General features: G+C 46.7%; 1 protein-coding gene across 4 annotated transcripts in view; it reads right to left on the bottom strand.

Moving 5' to 3' along the window:
• Positions 1 to 10,810: 10,810 nt before the first annotated feature.
• Positions 10,811 to 26,964, bottom strand: part of HEPH (hephaestin) — a 21,962-nt gene continuing 5,808 nt past the window's right edge. For 3 of the 4 annotated variants that reach the window (XM_058847433.1, XM_058847432.1, XM_058847434.1), the window contains exons 4-21: positions 26,454 to 26,666; positions 25,698 to 25,877; positions 25,133 to 25,387; positions 24,475 to 24,643; positions 23,161 to 23,300; positions 22,240 to 22,371; positions 21,864 to 22,075; positions 20,170 to 20,320; positions 19,648 to 19,860; positions 19,091 to 19,301; positions 18,712 to 18,851; positions 17,678 to 17,809; positions 16,704 to 16,810; positions 15,754 to 15,979; positions 14,322 to 14,461; positions 13,793 to 13,955; positions 13,056 to 13,088; positions 10,811 to 11,519 (exon numbers count right to left, since the gene is read on the bottom strand). In XM_058847433.1, coding sequence (XP_058703416.1) covers positions 11,275 to 11,519; positions 13,056 to 13,088; positions 13,793 to 13,955; positions 14,322 to 14,461; positions 15,754 to 15,979; positions 16,704 to 16,810; positions 17,678 to 17,809; positions 18,712 to 18,851; positions 19,091 to 19,301; positions 19,648 to 19,860; positions 20,170 to 20,320; positions 21,864 to 22,075; positions 22,240 to 22,371; positions 23,161 to 23,300; positions 24,475 to 24,643; positions 25,133 to 25,387; positions 25,698 to 25,877; positions 26,454 to 26,666 — 3,062 coding nt within the window. In that variant the 3' untranslated portion in view covers positions 10,811 to 11,274. The remainder of the gene's footprint in view (positions 11,520 to 13,055; positions 13,089 to 13,792; positions 13,956 to 14,321; positions 14,462 to 15,753; positions 15,980 to 16,703; positions 16,811 to 17,677; positions 17,810 to 18,711; positions 18,852 to 19,090; positions 19,302 to 19,647; positions 19,861 to 20,169; positions 20,321 to 21,863; positions 22,076 to 22,239; positions 22,372 to 23,160; positions 23,301 to 24,474; positions 24,644 to 25,132; positions 25,388 to 25,697; positions 25,878 to 26,453; positions 26,667 to 26,964) is intronic. The other variant, XM_058847435.1, reaches the window with a different exon arrangement.

Here is a 26,964-nt window from a genome sequence, read left to right as displayed (position 1 = left end):
AGCTGCACTCATTACAATTCCTGGCTTGCAAGAGGAAAAGAAAAATTTACATTTACTTTTTCCTCTAGATGCCACATTTCTGGATGATCTGTGAATGCCCACGTCTCTTTTCAACATCCAAAATTTCAGGGACAGAGGCACCACACACCCCGAAGGCAAGACTCTCTGTCCCTCCTGAGAGCCCTCCTGACTCTCTGGGCTCCAAAAGGCTCCTTGGCAAGCTGCAAGAGTGATGTCAGTGCTCAGAAGTGAGTTCCAAACAAGGGCTGTAGCTGGAGGAAAGCTTGGCAGGATGTGTGCAGCAGGGGCACAGCTGGTATTAAGGGGGTTTTGAACATTTTCCAGCTAAACCCTACCAGCTCTCAGCACTTCTTCACAGAGATGGAAACCAACTGCAGAACTTAAAGTAAAATGCACAGCTTCACTGCTGTCCTGATGGAAGGGTGATGGCCCTACCAGCTCATTCCTCTCACTGACCCATTTCTGAGCACAGACCAACTGCACAAAACCAGACATTATTATGCTACAATCAGCTGAAACCTCCCAAAATTGTGCTGTTATGTAAAATTACACAGCTGCTACCCTCTCTCCATAACATCCCAGCCTTTCTTCTCTTCGATCTGGGGAAAGCCAGGTGGGTGGTATCAGCAGTCAGTTCAGGGAAACAGAGAGCCTTTGGAAGAGCAAAAATCAGAGCCCAAACTGCTGCTCCTTGGGTTTGGCTTTGGGTAATGTAGCAGGAGGTGGTCTCAGAGCAGTTCTTCCCAGCTGAGAGCAGAAGCTGGGGACAGTCCCAAGCTCCCTCTGTGGCACCAGGTGGTTCCATAGCCCCCACCAGGCAGCTCCATTCCGAAATGAGTAGGCTGCCCTGGAGCTGCTGCTCCAGCACAGTGCAGGTGGCAGCAGCTTGGTCTTGAGGGACTGCATGTGACACTTGGATTTGAAAGAAATCTGGGAAGAAAGCTGAATGTGTGTCCAGGAAGAGATGGTTATTTGAGCTAAAGGTAAAGAGATACTAGAAAAACCACAAAATCCTTTGGAAATATCCTTTTACCTATTCAGCCTCAGGCTTCTGGTCTCAGTGTGTCTCCTGCTGTAGAGGTCTGATGCTGGCCAGGACACAGGGCTGTGGCATTATCCACTGCCCTGGCACAGGTCCCTTCATGGGGGACTGCATTTTTTTCAAAGTACCACCAGGAATTTGATGAGGTGACTTGGCAAAGGTATGGGAGATTACGGGGTGTATTTATAAAAATTACTGTGTAGAAGTATTTTCAAGACAGAAGAGTGAACAGTCAGGTCAAACCCTGCTCTCTTCCCACCACCTGCCCAGGGCAGCCAGGGGAGCTTGGGACACCACAGCCTGAACTCCCCACTCAACACCTGGACACCTGGGAGCTGTGGCCACCAGGATACTTCCAAGGAATGGGGTGCACTGACCCCTCCTGCAGCCCAGCCTGAGCACATGGCCAGCACCTGTCGTCCCTGCTGCTGCCCCCAGCATCGACCCCAGCACTGCTCTGCTGACCCTCAGGTCAGCACCAGGCACCTCTGCAGTCCCAACACCAGCACCCTATCAGTCTCAAAATTTCCCCAGTAAATCGCTTTCTCCTTTAAAACCTTTCCTGAAACTTATTTAACTCAAAGTTACTGTATTTTAAAGTTCTTGTCCATACTGTAAATTGACAATGATCAGCAGAGTAGAAATTATTTGGTCTTGTTTTCTCCCCAGTACACAACATTCTACATTCCAGAAACACAAACACATCCCAAAACAGTTACTTGGCAGTGCAAGTGTAATGAGACAGCCTTTGTTCTTCTTTATTTCTCTGCAACATGAGTGACAAGAGTGAGTGTGGGGAAAAAAAGTCAACCTCACCCAGCTAAAATAAGCAAGGGACAAGAACATCTTCATGTGTTCCCTGTTAAGCAGAAGGAACACAGCTCAGCCAGACCCATTGGCAAGTGCTGAACCATTCACTGTCCTGGAAGTAACAAAAAAGGAAAAAAATGTTCTGAACGTCAGATAAAGCCATTCCAAAGGACTGAATCACTGAGAATAATGGAAGCTCCTTGGTGCAGGGAAGTATGTGCTAGGGAAAGAAAAAAGTGTCTGAGTCAAATTACCCTAAAGGCTTTGCTTGATGAAGCAGCCTGATGAGATCCCACCTGCTTCCAGAACACATTTTTTAAGGTAATGTCATTAATACTGGTGAATCTCAAGGAGGAACAATGCCACCAGGGCTGCAGTCATCATCATAACAATTTTCCTTCGAAGACTACCATTGTATCTGGGCTCTCAGACTGGAAGAAATGCCTGAAAGGAGGTAACTGAAAAAGAGAAAGAAATAAAGTTTGAGACTGTATTACCTCTTTTCTAACAGTCAGAATTTGAAAAGAAATACAAAAGTCGATGAAAGGTTTCCTTTGTGAGAGAGACTACACAGACTACAAATTCCTACATTTTTTTTATTTTCTGCTGCTGTTTACTTAAGTGAAGGACCTTCTCCTTAGGCTGGACAGGCTCAGGCATTAATCAAACACAGGCAGCTTCTCTGAGGGCTTACATCTCATCTGGTCACCAATAGATCACGGCTGCAATTGCATCTGTCCTGAAATCAGTTGTGGGGGAAGAGGGGAAGATGCAATTTGGGAGCCAAATAATCTAATTTAGAAATGTTTCTCTCCAATCACTTCTTAGTGATTTGGTTTGGGTGATTACACATCACCCTGGAATGGGTACACTGCGTACCAAGGGAGAAATAGAGGAGAAAAAAAAATAAGGGAGGGGAAAAAAACCCCTGACATCCTAGCAGCTCCAAAGGTGCTTAACCGAGGACTGCCCCAAAACACAGAGAAATGCACCTAATTTTATAAATGTAGCTTAGAAGTTTACATGGCTATTCCTGTCTTTAGCCCTAATCTTGATCCCTTCAAAATGAACTGTTTGTGTTTTCATAAAATTTCCCAGAACTTTGCCCCATGACAGTTCAAAAATAATAAGCTGTTTGGGAACAGGTTGTCTCCTTTCAACACCTCTAACACTGGCCAAAAAAGGTTTTATGCACTTGTGTACCTGATTTGCACATAAATCTCACCTCCAGAAGGTATTATGAAATTTTAATTATAGTCCATCTGAAGCAAAGTGGTCCTGGATTACATCCAAACTTCTCCCATGCTGAGCAAAGGATTTTGTGCCTGGCAGTTTTACAAACCTCTTCTGCTGCCAACTTAACAGGATAATACTCAAAAACCTTGAGAGCCCTGAGTGGAAGTGGCTATTAGTTATGAGGGTTCAATTATCAACAACAGCACCTGAATTGCTGAACCTCCGACCCAGCACAGCATGTCTCCATAACCAAATATTGTCTCTTTCTGAATCACTGGAACATTTGCATGAGTCAAACTGAAGCAAAACAACCAGCCCTGCACACAAAGGATGCCTTTCTGTCCCTTGATCCATAGTGCTGCTTTGACCCATGCTGGGCAGGTCCTGGAGCCAGTGCTGAGCAGCTGGAGCTGCTGGAGGGAGAAGCAGTTGTAAGCATAAGCAGACAGCCAGATTTGCAAGAACACTGGAAACGTCCCCATCCGTGTGAAACAAAAATCAAAGAAACTACTTCTGCATAAGCATTTGGTTTAGGATTTTTTGTTTGTTGTAGCGTCCTTTTGCCGCAGAAAAGCAGGCAAAAGCAGCCCTGAATCTCTGGCCACCACCTTGCTCCATCTGTTACTGATCAGCATCTTGGACAATACGACTTTTTTCCTGTGTTCTGTGTGGCCGAATTCCCAGAGCTTACACGCAGGACACAGAAGGTGTGCTAATGCCTGTGCTAAATGCCCTGCCAGCAATGAAAACATCTCAGGCGTTGGTGAGGAGCATCAGAACAAATGTAGCTGTTTTGGGAGTGCATTGGCAAGGCCTGGAGGTGATGAGCCAGGCCTGGAATCCACAGCGCTGGCCTGGAGCAACCAGCCACAAACCCCAGATAAACAGAGCAGGTTGGTGCTGCCAGGGCAGCAGTCACACACACAAACTGCAACTCACATTTCTGGCTGAAGCTCCTTCAGGACCCTCCTTCCTTGCAAAGTTCTGCAGACTTTCCCTCAATCAATTCTCACATTGCCTCTCTGCGCTCTGCTCCACAGACCTGGCTGGTCACGTTTGCCACAGCCAATATCACTGTGACACACACCCAGGAGCCAGCAAGGGGCTCACTCAGCAGGAACAGAACAAATTACTTGTCTTCACAGAGGTTTGGTATCAAAATGTCAAATGGAACAGGTAAACAACCTGCTGAAAAAATACTTTTTTATCACACAAAAAACCCCCAGAACATCAGAGAAGCCCGGCTGAGCTCTATCATGTGTGGGACTGTGCCCTGCAGTCAGGAATTTGTTGTGCTAGGTATGAATCCAGTTAAGGTTTGTTGCCCTTCCAGTCCACACTGTGACATTTATTTGCCATCACCTCGAGACAAGATATCCAGGGATTCACTCACACTCCTCCATTTGGTTTAGTAATTTATGTATCTTTAGTGTACAGAAAGCTGGGTCATGACTGTCAGCTGGCAGGCCAGGGACAGACCCAGAAAGGTGTAGGACATGTTCAGAACATGCTTTATGACTTCCTACCCTGTTCCATCAAAATCATCATCTGCTCTCTGATTCCAGATTCTTGGTTACAGGACGTACCTGTACAGGTCCAGGTACAAACAGGCACAAGATCCGGATGTGGCATTGCCATGGCAACACACTTGTAAAATGAATTGGCTGCTTTTCTGAGATTCACCATTTAGAGAGAAGCAGCAGTAAAGCTGGATGTTGCAGATGACTCAAAGAACTGTTCAGTGGAGCGTGTAGAGCAGGAGACCCTGGGAGAGGTGGTCAGTGGGACAAATCCTGGTGGGTAGGCAGGGATGGAGCCCATAAAGCAGCCACTGTCATGAAGCACTGCTGCGGCAGTGAGGTTATAGAAGGGCAGATAAATAAAGAAGCACAAAGCAGCCTAAGGAAAAGGATTCACAGGAAAGCCCCAACAGAGTGTGACTGTGTAGCTAAAGAGCTGTCAGAGGTCACAGATCAAATGTAGGAGCCACGTGGCTCAGGACACAAGAATTTGATGATATTGATTGAATATGGGCAAAGTCTGAGGAGGTGTTTGGTTTGATTGGGCAATATTTGGGCAAACTGGAATGAGAATAACTTTAAATCTTGGTTCCACTTCACTTGACTATTCAAAATACCCCAGATTAGGATATAGTTTGTGTTTCAGCAATACTGATATCCTGGGTAAGAATAAAATTGCTGTCTGAAATGTGGGGTGAAATACCAACATCACCTATTGCTATTTAAATTCTTAGAAAATTAAAAGCAGCAGCAATTTATTCCCAAAACCTTGTATAACCTTTTGAGTTGCCCACTGCTTCCTTACAGACCCTGAGGTCACAGCATGTAGGCATCAACCATTATCCTAAATTATGCCCCTGGGCATTTCAAGCACTGTGTTACTGTGGCTCAGCTTGATGATTCCAGAGCCTTCCCCACAGCCTCTCCACCTCTAACCAGTCTTCAGGCTCTCAACATGACAGAAGATGATGACTTACCCTGACAGTGATTATCTGAGTTTCTCAAAGCATTAAAAGCTGTGGCCTAGTCTCTCATCCTGTATCACTGCAGAAAGTAATTTGATGCTCTGCTCTTCGGGCTCTCAACATGACTGAAAATGATGACTTATCTTGACAGTGATTATCTGAGTTTCTCAAAGCATTAAAATCTGTGGCCTAGTCTCCCATCCTGTATCACTGCAGTCAGTAATTTGATGCTCTGCTGAACGATCAGCCTTTTGGTAATTTGCTGGCTAATAAAACAGTGCTATCAGTTTTATTAAATCTTTGTAGAGCTTCACCCAAGGGAAATCACATAACTCAGCCACAGCACCAGCAATCAATTTCCCAGAAGGGTCCTCATAAAGCAACTGTGAAACCTGGTATTTTTACACCTAAAATTTGCAGTTCTGCCATAAGGTTGAGGGTTCCACTCACTGAGGATCAGAACAGAACCCATGAAGATCCATTTCTAAGCTGTGCATCTGGAACATTAACAAAGGCATAAAAGCCGTAACACCCAGGGGTGGTTCCTCACCCACTGGGCTTCTCAGAGGGGCAATTAGCAATGCCAAGGAATCCTGACCAGTTCTTCCAGGCTAACTCATGAAACACCCTCAAGCTAAAAATCTCTAAAGGCTGTAGAGAGAAAACCATGAGCCACAATCCATTCTGACACAAGACTTGCAGCCAGAACGTCAGAGGGAGTAAGGATGGGCAGGGAGGTGGAGGAAGGAGCCCACAAGGAAAAGGCAGCTTGGACTGGTGGCAGCTTCACTTAAGGACAATCTTTGGTCCTTCCCAGGCAGCTGCCTTGGGTCTGTGCCAATGATGGGAGAAAGGGACAAACTCAAACTTCAGTTACTGTAGGCTCTAGTCCCAGCCTAAAAGGTTGATATACATTTTTTTTCATAGTTTCAGTCATACCTTGTGAAAATCAAATTAATCATTCTGGTCACATCAAAACAGCTTTGTGAACTGAAAGGATAATTTCCATTTTCCACTGTGAAGACTTTTCGAAAGAAAGGGGGTAGTTTTGAAACAAATTTCCCTCAGATATTCAGAAAGTAGAGCTGGAATGCCTGTTTCAGCTTTATTGAAGCAAAATCTTTCAGTCATGAAAGGTGCATTGTCTTTTTTTGTGAAACAAGAGATTATAACTTTAAGGCATGACATGCCTTCAGCAGTGGCAAATGGTTTTAACTGCTCAGCAATGCACAGAGTGACATGTTTAAGTGTGTGGCCAGACCTTGGTGCTGGACAGGAGCCAGGCACTGCTCCAGGGCTGGCAGTGGGCAACAGGACCCCTCCCTTGTGGTTGTACAGCCCTTGGAATAAGGTATTATACACTGGGCTGGTGCAAAAATGTGCTTGTATCCATGAACATCTGTACACAGGTTTATAGCAGGACTATCTTGAACATCTGGACCATGGAGCAGATAAATCAAACAGCAGCTCTTCCCAAGAAAAAATATTTCTTTTGCATTGATAAAATGAAGCAGAAAGGAAGTTTTCTGGGGTCACATGCCAGCTGTAACCTACTGAGTTGTATCTTCACAGAGTATTGATGAAAGGAGACTGAAGATTGTTTCAGCTCAGTGCAGCACTAACAAGCTCTTCTGGCCCTGCTGGAGCACTGCAGTGCTCACCAGCCCACCAGCCACGTCCTCACACCCATGCTGCTCTCACTCTGTGTGGTTTTTTGATGTTTAACAAACTGAGAGTCTGCAAATTGGACTAGTCACAATGCTCATGCTCAGCCTTGTACAAGAGGCTCAGTTTTGATAAGCCCATCCAAATCTGGCTGTACATCCCTTGCCCCATTGACTCCAAAGCACAACGGCCTGGAAGTTTTCAAAAGGACTGGCAGGAAACACCAAACCTGGAGGGACTGGTGCCCACACCAGTGGCCTCACCCATATTTTATGTTTTGCTTAAGACCTTCCTGCATTTGGCAGTGACATGGGGAATAGAACTGTCTCACCACTGACCCCATTCCCTCACACAGCCACTGCCATCCCAGCACAGCCTCCAGCAGCAGGAGCCCACGGGCAGGCAGGGACACACTCTGCTCACCACCATCCTCAGCTTTGCTTTGTGCCTGTTTGCTTCTCACAGAGCAGGTCAGACTGACCCAAAGATGTCTGATCTTCACTTACCTCTGAAGAGGAAAGCTTTCCTTGGAAGATAAAAACCCTAAATATGAAAAATAAGGATCCAGTAGGAAGGTTCTATAGGCAGGATTTTCAGTCAGTTCCTTACAGTGACAGATTGCAAAGCTTCCCATATTGACATACACAAAGTAAGACATAATTTCTTTGTTATACTTGGTAACATTGAGTAAGAGAATATTTCTCTCTCCTGTGCCTACCAGACATGTACAGCACATGCTGAACTGTCTCTTATACAGCAAGTTCTTAGCCCACACCTTTTCCCAACAGGCTGAACTCCTCCTTCACTGTTTCCTTGTGTCTCTTCAGGGACAGGTTACTGTTTCATCTTGCCCATCCTTCCCACAGTTAAAGAATGCAGAATGAAGCCTGTTTCTCAAGAACACCAAAGGACACTTGGTTTATAAAGCACCTGGTGAGCAACAGATTTACTTTCCCCAAAATAAGAGCAAATTAACAAACAAATTGATTTCCAAGATGGGCTATCTTTGATTTTTAACACTATAAATGTTAATTTCAGCAACAGCTGTTTGATCAATCACATGCCCAGTCCTGCTCTTCTCACATCCCAGAACAGTCTGTGACTGAATTCATTGATTGTTTCCAAGACAAGTGTTACAGCAGGTCTGGTACCTCATGTATGTACACTGCTTATTTGTACATCCCATATCCCAGATGCCATAGATTAATAAATCAGATTCAGCTTTCTTTTCTGCTCAGATCCATCCTCTGATTTTACCCTGCAGATCCCCTTGTTCTGGCCGCTGCTGTGCCTGAATTCCTCTCCCCAGGCAGTTTATAAGCACATCACTCCAGACTTGCTATCACTCCTATAGTTTGCCATGCCAACAAAATTGCAAACATCCTGCATGGCCAGTCTGCATCACCAAGCAATTTAGTTTAAAATTAGAGGTTGCACAACTGTTGAGAGCCCAGCAAACCCTTTCACTGACAATTACCAGTGTCAGCTGTTTTATGGAGTGCCACAGGTTAATTCCACACTAATTTTTGTGTTTAGAGAAAAAAGGACAAAGACAGTTGTTTTTATTTCCACGAGCACAACCAAAAAGCTTTTGCCTCACACATCTCCCATGCAGCTGGAGTGGGAGTCAGCAGGAGGCTGAGCCACATGGCTGTGGCTGAGGGCAGGGCTGCCTGCCCATTGCTGAGCAGGGTGACAGCACAGGAATCCCACCCCAGCCCTGCTGCAAACAGCCAGCTGCTGCAATGTAACAAGCAAGCCTGCATTGCTGTCACCTGAGAGAGCCTGGAAGGCTTCAAAGAGGTGAGTGATCATCTGGGTCAACTTTTGAAAATGTCATCACAGCTAATGAGGGTCTAGGAAGGACAGTGTTCAAACTGCAGACAAAAAGCGCTACCTAAAGTGACTACAACAAGCAGCAGTAACTGCTTCTTACATTTATCCCATACAAAAGCTGAAACACCCGTTCTTCCATGGCAGTAAAGCTGTTCTGAACTCATACTGGCAGTGTGGGTTAAAGTGTGGTGGGTTTATGGTGGAGGTTTATTGGACTAGCCCAGCTGGTTAGAGCATGGTGCTAATAATGCCAGGGGTGAGGGTTCAATCCCTGTATGGGCCATTCACCCAAGAACCAGACTCTCTGATCCTTGTAGGTCCCTTCCAACTCAGAATATTCTGTGATTCTCTTATCTCTCCTCCTCCTCACATTTACACTGGCTGGGAGAGCTGAGTCCCGCTTAGATGCAGTTGTGAACTTGCTGATAAACTGTGCTTTGTCAGTTTGCTACAATTTTTCTAGAAGGTTCTAGAAAAATTATCTGTTTCTGTTTTGTCCAAAGCTTTCCCTTGAGTTTTCCCAGTTTGAGAAGGAATTGGTGCTCACAGGACACAACCCTCACACCACAGGCTTCTCCAGAGCCTGCCCCCAGTGCTCTTCACAACCCCTGCTGGAGAGGAGACCTCTGCCACTGATGCTCCAAAAAAACCTTACATTGGCCCAAAAAAACCTTACATTGGAGGGATTTTGGCAGCCTGCTGTTTATGGAATGTGTGAAATCCAGCTCCTAGCCCTCTGCTGTCCTGCTTGGGGCCAGCACCTAAAGCCCAGTCTGGAACCAGGCTGCAGAGCTACAGGAAGGGCAATTTCCCTGTTCTGCTTCCCTGAAGCAAGGGAATATATTTAAACTCACTCTTTAATCTAAATGCAGGCCCAAAACATTTTTGATCTATTTTTTAACAAGTCAAGGGGGAAAAAATAAAGACTTTCTTCATTCTTATATCTCATACCATAGCCTCTAAAATTCCCTACAACTGATGGGTTTGGAAACCTCTGGTTTGCATTAGCAACTGAAGCAGGCTTGAATCTGAGCAAGGACCATCCATATTCAGAGTATTCAACAGCCCTCCTGCCCCTCACCAGGCTTAATGAAGTATAATGAAAGAAAAATAATGAGCTTTGTCCTCACTGCCAAAGGAAAAGGCAGCTAGAAATATGCAGGGGCTTGATATGAATTGAACATGATTAAGTATGTGATAACCACTGTTCTGAAGAAAATGGTGCTGTTATACCTAAGGAGCCCGCAGCAGTCTCTTGTAATTAGAGCCACTTAGCTCCTTTAATTGCCTCTGAAAGCCACCCAGAACAAATCGCTTTTATGCTTTTTCCATTTTTAAACCAGGCACAGAAATATGGAAGCACTAACCTGCATCCAATTTGAGTAATGGGGATTCAGGGGAGGGAGCTGGACACAGGGAAGGCTCGGTACTTGACCCACAGGGTGATGGGACAGTGGGATGTGTGGGCACACACAGGATGACGGTGTGGTGCTGTGTGTGGGCACAGCTGATGATGGAAGACAGCTACCACAGCTACAGGACTCTGGTCCCACCACCCAGCCCCAGTTTTGCCCCAGCAAAGAACAAACGGATGTGTCACAGCAAGGCTGACAGAGAGGCACAGCTCATCATGGTCCTGGATGGGGTTCTCACAGTGGCATCCAGTACCCTGAATTTGTGTCTGCCCACTTACTCATTAAAAACAGCAATCCAACTCTAACTTAACAATCTTTTTTCTGTATTCTTCATTGATTCACAAAACCGAAAATTATATCTTCCTCTCCTTCAAATTAATTACTTTAATAGTTCACAGTTTCTTGGCAAACAAGTCCCAACTCACTTCTGGCAATGGAGCAAGACTGGAATATGGCCTAAGCTATTCTGCTAGGAAAGACCAATTGGAGCTGTTCTGGAGATAAGAAAATGTCCCCTCTCTTCCTTGGGGAGGAAGAGTATTCCAGAAGGACCTTTTTTAATCATTACTTGTCTTCAGTCAGTTCAAAGAGTCCTTGGATCTCTCCTGGATTTTCTTTACAGAGGGCTCAGGAGAATATATGAAGGGGTCAGGGCTCCAGCTTTCCCTCCTCAGTGCACAATTGAAATGATGCCCCAAAATCTTTGCTGTGGAAAGGATCCAGCCCCTGCTCCAAGCACACAGCCCAATGTTTGTACATGGCTTTCAGAGACCAGAATTCTTTTGAGACATGAGTTTGAAGCTGTCATCCAGGATGGATCTCCGATTGCGTCGTAACCTCCTTTGCCTCTCGAGATGGATGACTGCTCCCAGGAGGACACCAGCAGCCAGGAGCAGCAGGACTCCTACAACAGCCAGAGAGATGACTGTGGCCTCTATTTGCTCTTGGGTCACCTTAGATCCAAAAAGCATCAATCTCTGGGATTCATCCTCATCCTCAAGCGGCAAACCTGAGAGACAAACAGAGAGGTATTTTCAACAAGAGCCAGCAATACCAGAATTAAAAGGTTGCAATAAATGGGATGAAGTTGCATTAAGGAAAACCTGATGCAAAGTAGTAGAATCACCATCCCTGGAAACATTCAAAAGATGTGTAGATATGGAGCTTAGAGACAAATTTCAGTGGTAGACATGACAGTGCTGAGTTAATGTTGGACTCAATGATGTTAGAGGTCTTTTCCAACCTTAATGATTCAATGATTCAAAGTAGGCCCCAGTGCCATCCAGTGTCAGACCCTCATCCCTGAGCCCACACAGATTTGAGATGGAAGGGTCCTTCCCTAACCTGCTCCACCCCAGAACCTGTCAGTGTGTCACAGGTGTCCATCCCAATCAGCCACTGCTGTCCCCAGCCCAGAGATGAGAACATGGCCAGGCTGGGGCTGCTGCAAGATCTCCCAGTACACACTCCCTGTGCCCATGGCTGCTGTCCTGCACACCACTGAATGTACTCAGCCATGCCCATGGTGAGCCACCAAGATCCTGAGCTTGCTTGTGTCTCCACAGAGGCAGCAGCCACCTCTTGAGAAAAGGGGCTGTCTGCTCAGGCAAGGTTTCAGTCTGCTTGGCCAAGGTATCTGCCTGGTGAGCACACACAAGCTGATATCTGCGCTTGCTATAAAACCAGATTATTTAATATTGCCACTACTGCTCTCATTTATTTCCTACTCCTCTTCTGGTTTGTCCATTTTGAGTGAGAAAAATGTTGGGGAGAAAATTACTAAAATAACAGTGGAGAAAGCCTGCTGAGTTGTAGGTAGGTGGCTGCATTTGTAGCTGGCCTGAACTGGCTCTAAAATCAGCTCAGCTGAATTTCCTCACAGCAGCTGAAAAATGGAGTTGTGAAGAGAGATGAAAAACCAGAAAAATAAACCACCAGTACACTACTCACTACCACAAAAAATTTCAAAGGGATCATACTCCCCTCCTCCCTGTGCTGGTCACAACCAAATGTCTTCTCACATCTGTTCTTTACAATGCCCAAAAAACTCCAGGCACGTGCTTGGGCTCTTTTCTCAGGGGGATATCAGAGCAGAAGACAGATGTGCTTGTTTACATGCTGACTCCATCCCTTCAGCTTGTAGAAATGATTGTGAAACTTCCCTAAACACAAGGTCATTGACAGTCCAAAGAGGGAGGACAACCCATCCCAGGCACCCTGCTCCAAATCTCTGCCAGTACCTAAGCTCATACTCTGAATCTGAATCCATACATAGCAGGCACAACAGGGTGTGAGGTCACTAACCTTTTCCACCTAAGCCAAACAAGCCTACCCAGCCCAACTTCCTTATTCCTATCACCAGAGGACAGACTGGTGCCCTCCCAGTTATCTCCTGAGGCAGGGCCTCGCACTGAGGCACTGCCAGGCTGGCAGAGTAGAAGCTGTGGGTGCTGTGTGTGTTCCTCCCTCCAAACCTCTGTGCTGCTCAGGGATCTGCCCTCTCCCCTTCCCACAGACAGGTTTGGCAGTGCTGTACACACCCTACCTGGGGTGGCAGGCAAGTCTTCCAGCTCTGACTCTGAAAGGAAACAAAAAGGAGGGTGAGAAGGTGTTGGGCTGAGCAGGCAAAGACCAGAACAGGGCACATCTGGCAAGGATCAGATCCAAAGGCAGCATGGTTTTCCAGGACTAGCAGGCTGTCCTTTGTCCTGTCCATGTTTTCCCTCTCTAGATGAGACAAGAGAATTTTTGAATCACCTCCTTCAGAGGCAGCCCCAGTTCCAGTGCACAACCCTTTCCATACTTCAAAAGCAAAGTGCTGAGGGAGAAACAGAGATGGCCCTGACAGTGGGCAGGTGCTGGTCACTCACAGCTGAAACACTGGGCATTCACTATTTTGGAAATACATCTAAAACCACATCACCATGTGGCCTCCACTGCAGGCAAACCCAGTACTGAGAGTCACTCACCTCTGAGCACCACCCAGCTCTCAGTAAGAGCAATTACTGGCTGAGAGTTGAACACAGCAATTCAGACACAAGCTAAAAATCAAGCTCAGAATAACACAGGCAATGTAAACTCCAGAAAACAATTTGTTTTCAACTCCAGCTCCAGGTATTACCATATTTAAAGGGAGCATAATAATTTAATAACACTTAAGTATATTATCTTCTCCATTAACTGTTTTTTTATAGTATGTAAGAGAGTTGAGATACAAACACTCAGAATCTTACAGCAATGACAGGAAGTGCTGCTGGATGTTTTACAGTGACAGCTCCCTACCTCCTCTAGGCAGGACAGTGAAGAGGATCTCCATCCCAGCATGGATATGGTCAGACACGTGGCAGTGAAGCAGCCATGTCCCAGGGTTCCCAACCAGCATCTCCACCATTTCAAAGGTCCCAGGGAACAGATCCACAACATCTGCTCTGTAGCTTTTGCCATTCTGTCAGAAAAGGGAGGCCATTAGCTGCAGTGCTCAATGCATCTTCTCAGAAGGAAAATTCTGCCAGTGCTGCTGGGGACCACTTCAGCTTTTTAATGATCAAAAAACCCCAAAGCTTTCAAAAAGCAGCTCCAGGACTGCAGCTTGCAAAGAAAACAATCTGACAATGCCTCACCCTAACAAGGATTAAGCTGGACATCTCAGCACAACAGAGACTCAGAGAGTCAGGCTGGGATGTGTAAATCCACATCCTTTTCCTAGCTGGGTGAAGCTTCAGAGTCATTAAAAGACGTTCAAATACAGAGTCAAGTAAAAGTGCTGATATCAGTGGTCAGTATCTGCTTTACCATCAGCAGATATTCTTACCTTGTATATGAAAGTCTCAGCATGAAAATGGACTGTGTGGACATCAACCTCGTGACCCATTCCCAGCAGGTACCAGTCCACCCTCTCTCCCTGGTACATGGTCAGCCCAGGCAAGGTGGCATAGAGCCTGCCATTGATTGCTGTGCAGGAATAACACAGAGGGGAAAAGGCTGTTAGTGAAATCAAATGGGTGCTGCACTTCCTCAGAGGAAGGCAGAAAATTGAAGGCTACAAAGCTCATACAAAACCCAGTGTATCAGGAGTTAGTGTCCCCCACAGGATGGTCCCCCCAGCTCAGCTATTTATCCATTCTTACACTCAAGGCCATGCTGTAGCTCAGCTCAAATAAATCTCAAAAACTACCTTTGCTGAAAGCCTGCAGTCAGCCATCAGAAGTGGTTGCTTCTAGAAGTCAAAATGCATAAAAATGGCATTTTCAGCCCAGGGATGGAGAAACATATATACCTACATACACATATATATCTGAGCAATTTCCTTGATGGACATTGAAAAGGGGTAATTCCTGCCAGTGAGGCAGCCCTCTGGTGCTGTGCCTCAGGCTGGCCACACACATCTCATTCCAACTACCTTCAAAATCCCTGCATGGCAGGACTTTACCTCTCAAGTAGCACAGCTGGAAGAAATCCTGTTGTGACTGCACATGCAGATGACAACAGAGGGAATAAGTTGGAAAGAGGCAGGATCTGAGGGCAGAGCACCAGGTTTTTACTCCCAGGTATGCCCTGGGTACTTTGTGTACCCTAAAACAAGTATCCAACTTCAGCATGCTGGTTCTGCTAGCTGTAATATTGGGTTAACAATTACATCTTCATGGAGGTGTATTTGGAGAGGTGTATTTACCTCTCCCATACAAAACCAGTAGTAATGAGAGTACACAAAATGCAGCACCTCAGTATTTTTATCCCCACAATTGCCAAGGGACCTGTTTTGCTGAGGGTATCTTAGATATAATATGGAGAGGCTAACATAAATAACACACTAATTTAAACAAATGTGTTCATCCTTCTATGGTGGAAATAACCTAAAACAGCTAAAACTGAGCCACATCTTGCAGCCACATAGCTCTGAAAATTAATTTGATGTCTAATATATTCTGATGGTCCCTGAGACAAACAGAATTAAATTTGTCTGACAAGTTAATTTCATGCTTAATTTAATTTCCTTTTCTGAGTCACTCAGACACATTAGAGATTAACCTCTCTGGCCAGGATGTTGCTATTCCTCCTTACAGGAACAGCCACAATGATCAGCCTTCACTGCAGATCAAAGATTTGTGCTGTAGGTGTGCTGCAATATTGAGAACAGACAGTTTAATTCTGTTTGTGCCACTGATAATGGTAAAGGATGAGGACATTCACCACAAGTCAGACCTCCCTACCTAGAGAGGTTGCAGAATCAACACCAACATTACCGTGCATTTTGTTGCTTTCCACAAATGTCTCATCCAGCAGGTTGATCTCCTTGTGATTTCCCTTACTGAAACGTTCCACATTCTCCTCCAAGTACCAGGACTGATTTTCATCAAAAACCAGGAAGAGCAGAGCAAACTCCCTCTTTACATCCTTCCTGGTCCCACTGGAGTGCAGGGCCCCTCTGCGGCACACCTTCAGGGGCCCGATCAGCCCACTGTACATATCCTAATCGGAAGGAAGGAGAGCTCTGAGGCAAGGACCTTCTCACCCTCTCACACACAGTTCTTTGCCTTTCAGCAATCATTTCCTATTCCCACATCACCCCACTTAAAACAACCAGTGCTGCCACACAAGTATTCTTGTTGGAGAGCATCAGCCACTGAAGCACAGGAACAGGAACTGTATGTGCTCTTATAAATGTAAATCCAAAAGTCATAAATATGGATGGTATCAAAGTATTTTCCACTCAGTGACTGCAAAAACATCTGCAACTTGAGATAAAAAGGCCATTATTTCTGGGTTGAATGCAATGGTTTACTGCAGGATCCTCCAGGTTGCTGCCCTGTGAAATCAGTGTTATGACACTTCTAGCAATGGTCAAATCTGCCTGCTTTATTCATGAGATTTATTTTGGACAATTTCTGCCTTTACTGGCTCTCACCAGTAGAAATCATGACCAACTGGGAGATGTTCTCATAGCCTAGAAATAACTGGAGGAAGGTTAGTAGCAAGGAGAGACAGTGGAATTGTTTCATGAAGGTTTGTTAGGAAAGAACAAGGACAGACATCAGGACAAATTCAGATGATTTCCTTGCCAAGGAGAAGACTGGACATGTTACCAGGTGATTCTTCCACCTCTATCTCTAAATTGTACCCAACTCACACTGTTTTCTAAAGAGAGTAAAAAAATGGTCCAATTAGGCTTTTCTGGTTATAACTTTTATTTTACCTTTACTGGGTCCACAGCAGAGTAGTAGACCCAAGGAACACAGGCTGAATCATTTGGCCCTGGACCAGATCTCTCAGGAACTTCCCATCGGTATGTCACAATGTCACCTGAGGGACAGAACAGCACCATACACCAGCTGACACACCCACTCACTAGGCAGCAAAACCAAATGGAAAAAGAAAATCATGTCTCCAAAGCCCAAATTCAATTCTGTATTTGCCAGATACTGCATCTGCCTTTCCCAAACACAAAGCAGGATGGAAGGTCCCCTCTCAGAGCAAGAGAGGGGTCACAGGATGCAAACACTGTCTGGTACCAGAAAAATGCAGGTTTATCTGCTGCTTTCGAGACTGGACCTGACCATGGAAGCTCATTCACATGAAGCTTAGGATAATCTCTCTTCTCTTTGAAGTGAATTTATGATGCTGATTCAAATCAGGGTTTAAAATTACCCTTTTTTTATATTAGCAGCCCATTTCACAAAGACAGAAACTGGTTAACAGCCTGACTGTGTCTTTGACAGTCTGGGCAAGCTGGAGGGGACCAAAAATTAAATACACTGGCATCTGAATCATGAGACAAAGTGGCCATTTCAGTCAGATCCCATCAAGCAATTGTGTGTTTCTCCTATTTCACACTATTGTGCTCATGCATCCCAAAGAAGAGGCTCCCCCATCTCAGGACCAGCTGAGCTGTCACCTGCCATCACCCTCCCCTTCCCACAGCAGGACCACACTCAAGGATAAGGCTGCACACAGAAGAATGTCCTACACACATCCCAGATGGCTGCCATCCCCACACAAATGGCATCACTAAAACTCTGCTGGACCTGAAAGACCAGCTACTGCTCAGTTCCAGCACCCTACTGTAACAAAACCAGGACATCTGAGGCTGCTTAAGGAAACCAGTCTGGCTCTGGGATAAAATCAGCTGCGTGAGCTCACACAGGAATGCTGCTAGAGACAGGGACCTACCAGGGTTTGCCACTTGAGGATGTCCAGGCTGCTGCTCCAGCACCCCATGTGCATGGATAGAGTAGGGTCGTGAGGCGTTGTTCTTGAACACGATGTTGAGAATATCACCCACTTCCGCCCACAGAAAAGGGCCTTGAGACAGGAAGAGTGTACTCTGAGACCAGCAAAATCCATCAGCACATCTCCTGGGATATTCCCACCCCTCTGTCAACATCTTCTCCCCAGAAACATTACTTTATAATACTTATGATTTTCCTCTTCCTTGTCACTACCTCCCAAAAAAAGAATTGGATGTCAGTCCCAATCCAAGTCTTAGGAAACTGGTCTGATTTTCACGATGAGGACAATGAAGGTGGTTACACATCTTAACTGGGCCCAGCACAGCTAAGGCTTGACTTCTGAGTACTGTTGTGCTAAATGTCACATGTTGATCACCCCTTGCTATTGGCTTCAAAAAATGTGGTAATATTCAACTGAGCCTGACAGTGTCACAAATCACAGCTTCAGCCTATTTTGAGTAGCAGATGCTGCCTCAGCATGGCTGCCCTGACACCACTTACAGCCTTGGGATCATAACACAGAGTTCTGTCTCCACAGCCCTCCACTAGTCAGTGCAAAATGCTCCTCCACTTCCCAAGTCTGCCTGCATTTGCCCCAGCAGCATTTCTCACAGCTACAGATTCTCCCCACTATTTCTCAGACCCAGCTCTAGAAGTCAGTGGCTGTTTCTGTCCCACAGCCAGAGAAATGCAGCTGTGAAACATGCTTTGTCCAAGCCATGACAGAACACAGGTACAAAGGCAAGTGAAGAAGCCCAGGCTTTCCTATAAGCTGTGCACAGGACTCTTCTAACTGCTGTCTCTAAGGTGGCAGATGTGAGTAGGAGACAGTCCAAGTTTCTCTGCACTTACATACACAGCAGATGCCTAAATATCCAGTGAGCCTTCAGCTTACAGCTATGAGCCACTGCAGCTTCAGAGCCCCAGTCCCACTGCTGTGTGAGAGGAAGGTGAACCCTCTGCTCACATTCTTACCCAGTATCCCTAGGTGTTCATCACCACTTATCCTGGTCTTTGGGGTTTGGAAGGTGCCATCCGTGTACTCCCTGTAAACTGCTTTCTTGTACCTGGAGCCGAGCAGTCCATTCTCGTTGTTCAGAAACACATCAGCATAGCTGAGAAATGCAGAATGAGTGCTGAGTTAACAAAACCTCATGGGGAACAAACAACTGGGGTTCACAAGTTGAAGGGGCTTCCCAGAGCCAGCTTGGGCTGCAATGACGTGGAGCGCTGCACCCCTATCAGCAGCACCACCAACATATGCACCAGGTCACAGGGTGGCCAAGACACCCAACAGGCTCCACCAGGGTCTGCTGGGACGCTGCCAAAGGCTTCCCCAGAAGGTGGGCTGTACCTCTGTGCAGAGTGGTTGTGTCGTTCCCGCTCCCAGCTGCGGTCGGGTGCGTAGTCCCACACCACCTCCTCCGCCGCGATGTAGAACGTCCGCACTCCCGTGTAGCGACGGGCAGAGGCAGTGCCCGGCTTTCCACACTTGGAAACAACATACTGTTGCCTCATCCCAGACTGGTAATGATTGCTTGTCTGGCAGTAGATCTCAAAAGTCCCTGAGGGAGGCAGGATGAACAAGGAGATCAGCTGCTTTTGAAGATTCCGGGAAACAGCTCCTTCCCCAACCGACCGGGTGTCAGTATGTGCTTGGTGTATCCCTGTGGTGCTTAGGGAGCTTGGTTAGCACAGGCCAAGGTTAAAAGGAGTCATTGGAGAAATCAAGCAGGGGTGGTACAACAAAGTCCTACACATAAATCATCTCAGGAAGCTTTCTTACACAATAAGCACCTTTAGCACAGCTCACCCTGTAAGAGTTCCTACCACGCTAGAGAATCTGCCACAGGAGCAAATCCCACAAAGGGAGACTCTTCCATCTGCCCTGTCAGCTGTGCAGGCACTCACCACTGTTATCAGGCTGCATGAAAGCAGTGGCAAACGTGTGGGGGAACAGATTGGCTGAGTCTCTCCTCATCCCGTTCATCTGTATGGTGTTTCCCTGAAACACAGCTCCGTGGATATCTGCTTCGCTGCCCAAGCCCAGGAGGTGCCAGGACACTTTGTCTCCTTCACACACGTCCAGCCCAGGCAAGTTACCAAACATAAGTCCATTGATAGCTGGAAAGGAGAAAGCAATTAACTCTGTTCAGGTAGGTGTCAGCCAGGAGATTTTGAGCATACACCTTGTAGGACAGGCCTGCCAGTCAGAAGGGTAACTTGTTTGTAATTCACCCCTGAATACACTGAGAGCACACTTCTCCAGACAGCTGTGCTGCTTGTCCATGTCTCACCTGGTGCCTCCAGCCTGGCTTGATTCCAGCCCGACACCACACAGCCCTTCCAGCCCCCAGCTCAGCCTTTTAGGTGAACATCAGCCCATGCTTTGCAGGTTCATCCCTGCTGTCATAAAGCAGCAGCCAACCATACCATGCATCCTGTTGGATTCCTCAAAGCCATCATCCTTTTTCACAGATGTCTCTTCCATCCTCAAGTAGTATTTTATGTTGGCATTTAAATACCAGCTGAGGTTCTCGTCAAACACGTTGAAGAGAAGATAAAATTCTTTGTCGATCCCTTTCTATAATTACAATGATGGCTGTTAACTTTTAAAATGCGACAATTAACTATTCTTAGTTAAAACTGTTTTGATTGGCTCTTGTATTCCCCTTTATTTTAAAACATGGCTTATTGAAGGACAAGACTCTGTCCCTTTACTCATGCTGAACATTCCTCTTCTTTCACAAAAGGCACCACTTGTGCATTTTCCATGATATTTCGCATGAATAAAATGAACAAAACTCGGACAAGGCCAAGAAGTCAGTGCCCCCTTCCTCCCTCACACCTAAGGTGTCTGTCCAAACTAGACCCAAGGCCAGAGCCCAGACACAAGGCAGGATGATGACCACACCATGCCCTCCTGCTTCCTATCACAGGCCTGGATTGGGGATTTTTTAATTACCCTAAATCCTTGAGAGTGTTAATTCTCCTAAGAAATGCATTCCAAAGCATGGTGTTTCCTCACTGAAAGAAGTGATTGTGATGGTGTCCAGACACTCCCACTGGTGTCACTTTCCCCAGCAGCACACAGGCAGCCAGCCTGCTGAGAAGGTGAGCAATTCCCAGGCTGCAGCACATGGGTACAGCAGAGTGGCCATGCACCTTCCACAATTAAGCATTCATTAAAGGTTTGCCTGAGATTGTGGAGCCAGAATTGCCACCCCAGGTGATTTTCCCCTGTCTTACAATTACAAAGGTCTGTCTCTTTTGCTTATACCCTTCCAATAGCTGCCCGTGTTTATCGTTATCACAACTCCTTCACCTTGAGGGTTGTATGTATTCACAATCCTCTCTGCTCAGCAGATCCACACTTTCACCCTGGGTAGCATGTTCATTTCTTCTGCACTCCTAATTTAGTCTCACGGTGCCCCCACTGGATGTGAGCTCCCCCAGGAAGGCTCTGGGGTCTGGTATCTCCCCAGGGATATCAATTTACTGTCTTCCCTAGATTTACTGCCAGGAATAGACTACTCCTGAATGAAATTCCAAGAGGAAGTTCTGTCTGCCCTTCAGGTTTCACCTCTCCATCAAAAGCCTAAGACTGACATGGATTTTCACATGCCTTTTTGTAGCCAGCTCTGCTTGGAAATTAACTTGTCCGAGAAAATAAATGAGGCTCACTCAAACCTCAAAGCATTGTATCACCCAAGCATAACACCTGTAAGCAAAAATGTCTTTTCAGTGTTTCTGGGACTGCAGGGACTCTTCCACATGCCTCTCTGAAAGCAGCCTGCTACACAAGCCTCAGGACAAGTTACCTATAAGGTAACTGTTCCAAGGTACAGTCGTTCAGCCAAGTTTGTCTGTGAATTAAAAGCAGAGCTCAGGAACTGTTTTGAGGGCAGCTCTTGAGAGCCCAGAACACTACTGGCCCTTCCCAGGAAAGACCTGGACACCAGCTGTACCAGCATTAACTGGGCCAATAACAAGGCTTTGATTTTACTCTCTTGGACTTACATTACTGCACATTTGTTTTTAATACGCTCCCTAATGTTTTGCTGATGCTTCGCTTCTCTATATGAAAGCAAAAACCTGGTAGGAACAAGGCAGGAAAACCCTTTTACCTGCTTGTTGTTGTCATCCAAAGTGCCTGACTTGCAGATGAGCAGAGGCCCCACTAAGCCTGAGCTGGAGTCTTTGACAGGATTGGCAGCCGAGCTGTACATCCAGGTGAGGCAGGGAGGGTCGCTGGACGTGGGCCCCACGTGCCTTGGCACAGTCCAGCGGTACGTGAAGTTGTGCAGTGGCACCACAGAAACCCCACTCTGGGACAGGCCTTTAAAACAGGGATTACAGGGTTACTCCTGAGTCCCTGCACAAACTTGGTTACACCTTCTCACCAGCTACTTTCAGAGCAGGCTTTGCTTCATTGGTGTCAACCAAACACCCAGCACCTCTGAAGGGTGACAGGGCTGTACTCAAGAAAAGGGATCCACCAACCATCATGGTACCACATCCCTTCCGATGCCTTCCCATAGGACACTCCATGTGGATGGATGCTGAAGGGCCAGGAGGCTTTGTTAAAAAATGTCACCAGGATGGTGTCTCCAACTTCAGCTTTGATCACTGGACCTAGAATATAGCAAAGAGAGCACATCAACAACAGAGCACTTCCCCAGGCCATCAAGCAAACCAAAGCAGACAGGGCACCTTCCTCCAAGCTGTAGGGCCAAAGATGAGAGGCAGCAGATAGCCCGGCCTTGTTGCTGCTGAAGGGAACTCAAGGGGAGCAGGAGCTGGCAAGGATTGTCTGAAAGCAGTTTGGGTCCACAGGAAAACTCAGAACTCAGAGTGGCATCATGCCTTCACACACACAGGTTAGTGACAGAACAGCCAGATGTGCTGGAATGCCCTCAGGATAGGCCCATGTCTCTCCCCCACCTATGTAAGGTCCCCTCAGCTATCCAGAACATGTGCCTCAGAGGTGTGAGATGCTCCAAGCCCACGACCCAGCCAGCCAGAGGAGCTATGAGCCTTTACCATGCTGTCCCTGAGCATTTATTCAGGAGAGGAAGCGCTCTGTGAGAACAGGGGTTTGCAGCATGCCTTGAAGCAGTTCAGTCAAAACCACATAACCAGGAGCTATTGCTGTGACCTGTTTAGCTCTAGTCACACATACTACACTGTGTCTCTTACTGCTGGAACACCTTCAGAATGACCCCCAAAGTGATTCTATCCATTCAACCACCCACTCACCTTGGCCTGTTCCCTTTGCTCTCAGATGTGACTGGTGTGAAGCACCTCTTATGCCCCTCTCTGCCCTTCAAAATGATCAGGGAGGTAGAGCCACCTGGCACTCCCAGCATCAGCGTCCTTCTCACAGACACTGACAGAGGATTTGTGTTCCTGGATGATTCTTACCAAGTATTCCAAGGTGTTTCTCCTCTTCTGATTGCTGCTTTTCCTCACGGAAGCTCTCATCAGTATATTCCACATACTTTGCCTTCCAATAGACACCCCCAATTCGGTAGAGGCTACGTTTGAAATACTCCTCAGCAGGACTAAATGCAAAAAGCAAATGTCAGGTCATGTGATAGAAAAATCAAGCCTGTTCTCCTGCTCCAACTGGCAAGGCCATCAGCATCTCCAAATCAAGCAGTATTTCAGACAAGAAGAGCACCTCTAGTTTGGAACAAGCACAGCTTTGACTCTGCAAAGCTTTTTTTCCCCTTAAAGACTCACAGAACACACCTGTGCATTCAGGGAGCACTTGTAGCACACAGCCCTCTCCCAGTGAACCTGCCAGGTGTGATCAGCATCACTACACAAGATGTGTGAAGGAATGAACAAAACTGCAGTGCAGTCAGTGAGAAAGCAGTGCTAGAACTCCGACCTCTTCAGAAGCTGGAGACAGCCCCAATCATAACTAAAATAAACAGCTGTAAAGGTATTTATTTCCTCCACTACCACCCTCATCAAATATAAGTAACAAGCCTTGCAGGAGAGGCAGTGCAGTTACAAAGGCAGCTGACAGGTCTAAGGTCTGCAAGGCCTGCTGCATGGCATTGGGTAAATAATTAACCACTCTACATTTTCTCTTCTCCATCTGAATAAGGTATATCCTCTCCAACAGGTTACCAGGGAAGGGAAGTGATCTCTGTGGAAGGAGAAGAATCTCTCTTTCAGTTAGCCAAAGACTGAATGGAAAGTCACTCAACTGCTATCCCAGTCACCTGACCATGGGATGGAGGGCTGCCATCCAAGTCCTTCTATCTGATTTCCTAGAAATTGCTTCCTGCAGCAACACCAGCCTGAGGCCCATCTGCAGGCCAGCTCTGCCACCCTGTGTCTGCTGCACCAGGGGCTTTTTGAATCATTTTTCAAATAGATCAATCTGTTCCTAGGTTAGGCACAGCAAGCAGAAATGAAGCCCAGAGACAGATGTGGCAGCTCACATTGTACATCTGCTGGGACTTTCTACTGCTTGTGGGTACAGCTGTGCCACACAGCACTCTCATGGGAAAGCCTCAAGGTACCTGTGCTGCTCTTGGTGCAGTCCAGTTACAGCAGCCTCCCTTTCTAGATGGGGTGATTTGCCTTCCCAGGAAATGTACCCCACGTGTGCAGCAGGCATGGATTTTGAAAACAAAAGAAATTCCGCATTTTCCTGAGCAGCCTTGCTCACACAGGCCAGACTCCCCAAACAGTGCCCAAGCCCAGCAACCTCTCACTTACCTGCCTGTGTCACTGAGCGGCTTCCCACTGATCCGGTTGAACCCCGTGGGTCCGTAGTCCCACTGCACCTCCTTGGCAGCTATGTAGTACTTCCGAACTCTCCCACCCAGGCTGGGCGCCGCAGCTTGCCGAGAACAGGGCCGGACTTCATAGAGTGCTGCCATCCCAGCTGTCCAAGACATGAAGGTGGACACTCACTTAGCCCCTCCAGCCAGCAGAATGGGCAGTCCCACCTTCTCTGCTGTCCCAAATGGATATCCTCCATGGATGGAAGAAAGCAAGTGACCAAAGCAAGGAGTTCTGTGAGCAGAACTTCCAACCTTAGATATTGGATGCTATGGAATTATGGACAGAGAGTGACTAGAGTGTTCTGCTGTCCTCAGATCTATCATGCAAGTGCCTCTTACAGAGCTCTTAAGGCACTGCCTCATCTCAGCTTTCAGCTATACCAAACATCACACCATGGTACAAGTTAGCCCCACCAAAGCTGCCCTGCACATTAGTTACCAGCCCACTCCAATTTTTACAAGACAAGGCATCACCCATTCATCTGAGGACATTTTTCATGTCCAAGGCACTGTTCCCAACCACACTGTACATCACGTACATCAAAAACAGAGGACACAGAGTCCAGGACACATTCCACCCTCTGCCTTACCTTGTATGTGATCATTGACCTGGCAGCTCAGCAGCCATCTCCCAGGGTTCCTGGGGATCATCTCTGCTGTAACAAAAGTGGCTGGGAAGAGGCTGGCCACATCTGTCCTGTGGCCCCGGATTTTGAGTGTCTCTCCATGGAAGTAGGCTGTGTGAACATCAATTTCATTGCCCATCCCGAAGAGGTACCATGAAACAGAATCCCCAGAACACATCTTCAGCTCAGGGAGGTTGCCAAACACATAACCATTAATAGCTGCAAAACCAAGCAAGCCAAAATTAGAGAGCAGGAAAGGGGCCTTCAGAGCTCCTGTCAGCAGGTGACAGCGCAGACATGATAGGAGGATGGAACTAACAGAACTCCTCCTCCTCTTCTGCTTTGGAGATCCCAGCTCCACAGCTCATTCCTAAAACAAACGGTATAAAAGCTCACCCAAGCCAAAGATAAAACCTAAACAATGCTTCCATTTTCTGGAGCTAAGCACATGATCTCAGAGCAGATCCTGGAGCACTGACACTCCTGAGTGTCTTGGCAGACACCATGGCCTCACAGAGGTGACACTGACCATGCATTTTGTTGCTCTCCTGAAATTCCTCATCTTCTTTGTCTACAGAGCCAGGATCTGTGCAGAATGATGCAATGTTCTCATCCAGGTACCAGCTTAGGTTCTCATCCACCACACTGAACATCAGAAAGAAATCAACATCAACATCCCAGCGTCTCTGAGAGCTGCCAGTCAGAATTCCTGAGGTGAGAGAAGAATGAATGAAAAAAATCACTCATGCAGAAAATCATACATCAGGCAACAGATCAGAACCACACTAGCAGAGTAAGTCTTGTCACATGAGCTGGAGACAGATGCTTTCCCACCATCCTCACAGCTCACCACAGAGTGGCAAGCTCACACTTTTCCAATACATCCCTGCCAATACAGATCTCTCTCCCAAGCATCTCTGCCACTGCAGGCCTCAACTACAACACCTTCAGTCTTCTCACTCCTGCTCAAACCAGCCAGTCACCATGTTTTTCATACACAAACTAGATCTTGGACAAGAGTCTTGCTTTTACCATGGATTCAAGCAGCTCTCTTGGATCAAGAGGCCTGAGAGCTCACCTGCCCAACCATTAAGGGATAAGGGCAATGCAATGACCAGAATCCAGCTAGAACCCAGGTACTGTCCTCTATAACCAAGCTGCATTTCCCCCTGAAGCTGGAAGCTGCACACCAGAGTATCTTCACATCCTATCCTTGTTCATGTCACCACAAGACCTTTACATTATGGAACTGCAGGCCTCAGCTGCTTTCTCTAGTTGTTTTTACCTGTTTTGCATGTAAGTAAAGGCCCAATTAATCCAGATGCAATGTCCCTTGGTGCATCAATATGAGAGTGGTAGATCCAGGTCAAGCAGTTTGGGTCATCAGCAGTTGGACTGTGATCTTCAGGGACAGTCCAAGTATAGGTGTAATTCCTTCCTGGGAAAACAGCATCATCCTTCTTCTGATCCTGGGGGGACATATCAGGATACAGGGATCCTAGAACAATTGAGCAATCACAACATCCATTCAAGAAGAGCCAAGATGCCCACACATGTAACCTTAAACTGAACTGAGACTCACCATCCCAATGCTGAAATAGTGTTTAATCATCACTTCCTCAAAGAGGCACTGAGGCATAGAGCCACTGTAAGGCAACTTCCCCAGCAAACAGGACAGCACAGAGTCAGCAGGATTACTTCCATTCTGCCTAGTGCCTTCCATTCTGCACTGTACCCCCACAGACAGTCTTTCTACAATCTCTAGAACTGATCAGTGTTTTGGAGGTTCTAAAATC

The sequence above is a fragment of the Poecile atricapillus genome, chromosome 12, assembly GCF_030490865.1.
Source record: "Poecile atricapillus isolate bPoeAtr1 chromosome 12, bPoeAtr1.hap1, whole genome shotgun sequence".
In the NCBI taxonomy this organism is placed as follows: domain Eukaryota; kingdom Metazoa; phylum Chordata; class Aves; order Passeriformes; family Paridae; genus Poecile; species Poecile atricapillus.
Note: the sequence above shows the minus strand (reverse complement) of the source record. Positions and strands in the feature narration are given on the sequence as shown.